The following is a 6,000-nucleotide window of genomic DNA, read 5'->3' on the forward strand; positions in this document are numbered from 1 at the left end:
GTTTTTAGGATGATACGGGGCAGTGGTGGCCTAGCGGCCCCATAATACCGTCCCCACACACTGCTCCCCTGGCGCCTGTCAAGATGCCCACTGTCACCAAGGGTGATGGTTAAATGCAGAGGACACGTTTCACCGTGTCACCGTGTGCTGTGCTGCTGTGTATTCACTTAAGGATTTTACTAGACATCAGGGTTGGCGTAATGAGAGGAATGGAGCAAGTATCTCACCGCCCTTATTTACTCAGGTTGATACAAGAGGTGTGTGTGATGTGTGTGTGATGTGTGTGTAAGTGTGAGAGTGTGTGGATTTGTACGTTTATTAAATGATAAAAGTTTTCATTTTGGGGGTCCAGCATGGCGGTGTGCGCCCCGTAGCGGTGAGGCGGAGTTACTGCAGGCCGCCGCCGGGGAAGACGACAGCCAGCGGCGAGCAGCGACACCATGACCGCGGGACGGTGACGTGTAGCGCGTCGCTTTTAAACCACAGCGCGGTGTTTAGTTCCCCCGATTTAAAGCGCGGTTTGTCGAGACGCGTCCGTGGTCCCTCGACTGGAGGCCCGGAACGCGACCACGGGTTTTCCTGAAGACCGATGCCCGGATGATCACCGCTTCGTCGGTGTAGAGCAGAACACGGTACCCGGGTGAATACGAGCCTGGCGTTGGGAATTCAATTTATTTATGTGATAAAACCCACGTTTATGTCTTTAAGCGCTGGAAGAATGAGCGGGGAAAAGAGTGGCTTTAATTCTCAAAGTCGGGAAAACGTGGAATAATTCGGCCGCTCGTCCAGTTTAAAGTACGCGACGTTTCAAAATAAAAGTTCCAAACGGAAAGACCGGGAATAATTTAAAATGAAAAAAAAGTAGATCGTGTTCATCACGACCCTCCACATATGTACATATTAATTTTGGCTAATGTACCATGGCGTGTGTGTTTAATCTACATTATGTGTAAGCGTGAGCAGAATTGCTGATGGTTCTGTGGCTTCTTCTCAGGAAACTGATGCGTCGGGGAGGCGGCGCCCGGAAGAGGGCGGTGCCAGATGGAGCCGCCCGTCTCGGCCCTTTGGACGGAGACATCGTCTCGGAGGTGGAGGGGCTCTTCAGCAAGGTGAGGACCTACCGGCGCCCACCCGGGGCCGAGTGGACCCTGCCCGATGCCAGCGTGGTCCTCACCGACGCCCCCGAGCCCCATCCTCCCCTGCAGCAGCTCAAGCTGTCCCTGAACGAGGTGAAGAACCTGCTCAGCGACAAGGACCTGGACGCCTGGCACCAGCACACCTGCTCCACCCACCGCGCCGGCACCGTCACCGCCCGCCTGCGCGCCGCCGCCGGCGCCGAGCTCTGCACGCAGGCCTGGGCCAAGTTCTACGAGGTTCTGGCCACCTTCCCCGTCCTGCCGCAGCGGGCGCTGCGGGCCGGAGAGCTCAACTCCGTGCACCTGTGCGAGGCGCCCGGCGCCTTCATCTCCGCCCTCAACCACTTCCTGAAGACCAACGTCCCGCACTGCGACTGGAGCTGGGTGGCCAACACGCTCAACCCGTACCACGAGGCCAACGGGCGCGGCCGCGCCGTCGCCGACGACCGCCTCATCGCCCACACCCTGCCCTGGTGGTTCTTCGGCTCCGACAACACGGGCGACATCACGCTGCAGAAGCACCTGCTGCAGCTGCAGGGCTTCGCCGGCCACATGCGGCGCGTGGACCTGGTGACCGCCGACGGCAGCTTCGACTGCCAGGGCGACCCGGGCCAGCAGGAGGCGCTGGTGGCGCCGCTGCAGCTGTGCGAGGCCGTGTGCGCCCTGCTGCTGCTGGGCCCCGGCGGCTCGCTGGTGCTCAAGATGTTCACCCTGCTGGAACACTCCAGCGTCTGCCTGCTGTACCTGCTGGCCTGCTGCTTCCGCTCGCTGCGCGTCTTCAAGCCCGCCACCAGCAAGCCGGGCAACTCCGAGGTCTACCTGGTCTGCTCGCGGTACCACGCCCGAGACGCCGCGCGCCCGCTGCTGTCCAAGCTGCTCCGCCTGTACGGCCCGGACATGACCAGAGGGGGCGCCGTGGCGCTCTTCCCCAGGCGCTGCGTCCCCGACTCCTTCCTCCGGCAGCACGAGGACGTGTGCCGCTTCTTCCACGACCTGCAGGTGGCCACGATCCGCCAAAACCTGGCGCTCTACGGCCGCGTGGGCCCCGAGGAGAGGGACTGGCTGCAGCGTCTCCGGGACAGCACCGCCCACTTCTACACCGAGCGCTTCCAGGTACGCAGGCGGCGAAACTCCGCCTTTATCCAGAGCCACTTACAGTCAGTAGTGACAGGGACAGTCCCCCCCTGGAGACACTCAGGGTTACAGTCAGTAGTTACAGGGACAGTCCCACCCTGGAGACACTGAGGGTTACGGTCAGTAGTTACAAGGACAGTCCCCCCCTGGAGACACTCAGGGTTACGGTCAGTAGTGACAGAGACAGTCCCCCCCTGGAGACACTCAGGGTTAAGTGTCCTGCTCAGGGACACGATGGTAGTAAGTGGGGTTTGAACCTGGGTCTTCTGGTTCATAGTAAGTAGTGACAGGGACAGTCCCACCCTGGAAACACTCAGGGTTACAGTCAGTAGTTACAGGGACAGTCCCCCCCTGGAGACACTCAGGGTTACGGTCAGTAGTTACAGGGACAGTCCCCCCCTGGAGACACTCAGGGTTACAGTCAGTAGTGACAGGGACAGTCCCACCCTGGAGACACTCAAGGTTACGGTCAGTAGTGACAGGGACAGTCCCACCCTGGAGACACTCAAGGTTACGGTCAGTAGTGACAGGGACAGTCCCCCCCTGGAGACACTCAGGGTTACGGTCAGTAGTTACAGGGACAGTCCCCCCCTGGAGACACTCAGGGTTACAATCAGTAGTGACAGGGACAGTCCCCCCTGGAGACACTCAGGGTTAAGTGTCTTGCTCAGGGACACAATGGTAGTAAGTGGGGTTTGAACCTGGGTCTTCTGGTTCATAGTATGTAGTTACAGGGACAGTCCCCCCTGGAGACACTCAGGGTTACAGTCAGTAGTTACAGGGACAGTCCCCCCCTGGAGACACTCAGGGTTAAGTGTCCTGCTCAGGGACACGACGGTAGTAAGTGGGGTTTGAACCCGGGTCTTCTGGTTCACAGGCGAGTGTGTTACCCCCCAGGATACTAGCAGCCACCACTAGACCTCTGAAGGTACCTGGCACTGAGATGTCCGTTAATCCTGAACATCGCGAGATGCTGCCTGCATGGACCAGCTTAGTCTGCGTCACGTTCCTCAGATGCTCCGTTGGATGGAGGTCTGGACGCAGGGCTCATTGGTCGAGGGTCAGGTTCTGATGCAGGTCCGGTGTTGGACGTGGACAACCCTTCACTGCTTCATCAGCTTTCCTGGGACACCTTTTGATCCTGATGGTCCCCTGCAGACCAGTTTTGGCCCTTTTCTCTGCCTCGGGTTGATGTCATGGCTGACTGGCGTACATACGTACCTCAAATCAATCAATCGATCAATCAATCAATTAATCGTAATTTATATCGCACATTTTAACAACCGCGGTCGACCAAAGTGCTTCACAGAAATAGCTGTCGAACACGTTAAGACGAAAGAACGCATTACTAATTAAAGTAGGAAAAGAAGAGAGAAAAGCTGATTAGAAGCAGCGCGGCGTTCCGGATCGTCTACCAGAAGCCCCGCCCGGTTTATACGGGCGCGGTTTCTACTTTTCACAGCGAATGTGAAGTTGTGTTTTTTGCGCGCTGCTGAGTGTTGTTGTGTTTGTTTTCTGGCCTTTTCCAGGTTCAGCCGTTGCCGCGGAAACACTGGCTGTGCCGCGGGGGCGGAGCGAGTCTCACCGCGGCGGTGGGCGGGGCCAGGGCGTGGGCCCCGCACCGGAACCAGGTGGGGTCCTTCAACCAGCGCAAGCAGCTGGAGGGCCAGAGATGGTGGCGCCGGCTGGCGCAGGGGCCGTATGGAGAGTTGGTGGAGGGGCACCGGCACGTGCCCGACGGGCGTGGCTGTCTTCTCTCAGGTCCTCCCGACCAGTACGATCTGAACGCCTGGTTCGTCCTGGCGGGCGCGGCTCTGCAGAAAGTGTGCAGCTCCCCGTTCTGCGACCAGGGTCTCCTCAGCCTTCTGAACATGGCGCTGGAGGAGAGGCGGACGGGCGTGGTCCCGCGGACGGGCGTGGTCCCGCCGGCAGAGGACACGGTTTGCGCCTATTGCGCCAACGAGCCCGCAGACCTCGTCCTTACCGAGTTCTGCAGCAGAGATGATGTCACTTCCTGTCTGGTGCTGGGCGGGCCTGCTCTCTGGGGGGCGCCAACATCTTCACCGCCACCACCACCGTGGCTGCAGTTCTCCCCAGAACCCCACCCTGCCGTTACAGACGGCTCCGCCCTACACGACGCGTCGCCCGCGTACCAGAGGGAGCTGCTGCGCTCTGTCTTGTCTTCGTTGCCACGGATACCGGAAGGCGGGGCGTTGGTGGTGCCCGTCAGCTCCGCCTTCACCCGGGTCACCGCGGGCGTGGTCCTCTCGCTGCACCTGTGCTTCGGCTCCATCTCCTTCTGCTGCCCGTCGCCCGGCCCCCCGGCCGTGCTGCTCTGTGCCGGCCACGCCCCGGCCCCGCCCGGCCTCCTCGGCCTGCTGGAGGCGGTGCTGGCCGAGATGGGCCGGCTGGAGCGGGAGGGGGGCGGGCAGGTGCTGCAGTTCGCCCCGGTTGAAGATCTCCTGAAGGGGGCGCTGCCCGTCTTCCTGAACACCCTGAACGCCGCCGTCGCCCGCCGGCGGCTGCACCTCCTGTTACAGGAGCGGGAGGGCGGGGCCTGACGGGCCACGCCCAGCATTTCTCCCACTTTATTTAGTAAATTCCTGCGTTTTCTTCTACTCGTGTACGTGACTTTATTTTTATATATTTTATATGCTGTTTGTTTAAAATGCAGAGTTGGATTAATAAACATTCTGCACACGCGTGTGTGTGTGTGTGTGTGTGTGTGTGTGTGTCTGCGTTCACAGTGGACCCAGGTGATCCAGTATCTCCAGGACGTGGGGACTTCAGTCCCCGCTGGACGTGGGTGAACATATGGGGCGTATTCAGAGGTGCATTATGGGAGGGGGGGGGGGGGGGGGATATAACACGCTGGCAGCGGGAGGTCATTACAGATCAGCGGACTGGGAAGATGGGCGGAGTCAAGGTGGAGTAAGGAGGACCTTCTAAACCCAGGGAGCGCGTACCAGGATGATGGGACGGTACGCAGCTGCTCCTTCCTGCCCCATGTTTCTCGGCCACGCCTTTCTGTGCCGAATGAACTATATATATTTATATATAAAAACGTTATTCCTCGTATCATTACAACTTTTCCTTCATTCTAAAAGAGTTTAAACGCTTTATAAGCTGACATGGAACAAGTTCATTCTGGCCATGAGGGCGGAGCCTGGAGAGGGTAAGGAGGCAGCTTATTGGCTGATAACTCACCTGGCGGCAGATAATGGACCAGCTCCACGTTGCTGACTTGAATTGAAGAATCCTTCATTGTTTGTGAAGCGGGAATGCGGGTTAACACACACACACACACACACACACACACTCAGAAGACAAAAACATGAATGTCTCCAGAGTTGCACAAACGCGATCAGCTGACGTCCCACCAGAGGCTTCTGGAGAGACCTGCAGCTCCAATCAGACTTGTTCACTGGTGGCCACATCCGTCCAAATTCAGCATTTTATAACGGACAGTGTCCAGTAACTCCTGTCCCAGCAGAGTCGACCAGTTGGACATTTGCACTTAGGGGTGCACTGACCTTTGTTGCCAGCGGTTTGGACATGAATGTCTGTGTGTTTATTTGTTTCGAGGGGACGGTTACACACATTTATACAAGCTGGAAAATTACTGCTTAACACCGTATAAAAGTGTCATTTATAAAAAAAAATGTGACCAACTGTCCCCGGTCCCCACTGGTGCTCCACCTAGCAGACAGGGGACACCCTACACAAATGG

The 6,000-nt window shown here is 58.2% G+C and overlaps 1 protein-coding gene across 2 annotated transcripts; it reads left to right on the forward strand.

Moving 5' to 3' along the window:
• Positions 1 to 406: 406 nt before the first annotated feature.
• On the forward strand, positions 407 to 4,972 carry cmtr2 (cap methyltransferase 2). Of its 2 annotated transcripts, none has more exons than XM_028968100.1 (3): positions 407 to 640; positions 995 to 2,249; positions 3,800 to 4,972. In XM_028968100.1, exons 2-3 carry the CDS (start codon positions 1,002 to 1,004, stop codon positions 4,829 to 4,831), a joined length of 2,280 nt encoding a protein of 759 aa, XP_028823933.1. In that variant the 5' UTR covers positions 407 to 640; positions 995 to 1,001; the 3' UTR covers positions 4,832 to 4,972. The 2 variants fall into 2 exon arrangements, with proteins under 2 accessions (XP_028823933.1, XP_028823934.1); XM_028968101.1 differs by having other exon boundaries at positions 407 to 632.
• Positions 4,973 to 6,000: the final 1,028 nt, after the last annotated feature.

This window comes from Denticeps clupeoides, unplaced genomic scaffold (genome assembly GCF_900700375.1).
Source record: "Denticeps clupeoides unplaced genomic scaffold, fDenClu1.1, whole genome shotgun sequence".
NCBI lineage: Eukaryota > Metazoa > Chordata > Actinopteri > Clupeiformes > Denticipitidae > Denticeps > Denticeps clupeoides.

What these genes read in the sequence shown, in the direction of transcription:
- cmtr2 (XM_028968100.1), top strand. Translation starts at nt 1,002, where the DNA reads ATGCGTCGGGGAGGCGGCGCCCGGAAGAGGGCGGTGCCAGATGGAGCC. An exon ending in TCTACACCGAGCGCTTCCAG is followed by an intron (nt 2,250 to 3,799) that starts GTACGCAGGCGG and finishes GGCCTTTTCCAG; the next exon opens with GTTCAGCCGTTGCCGCGGAA.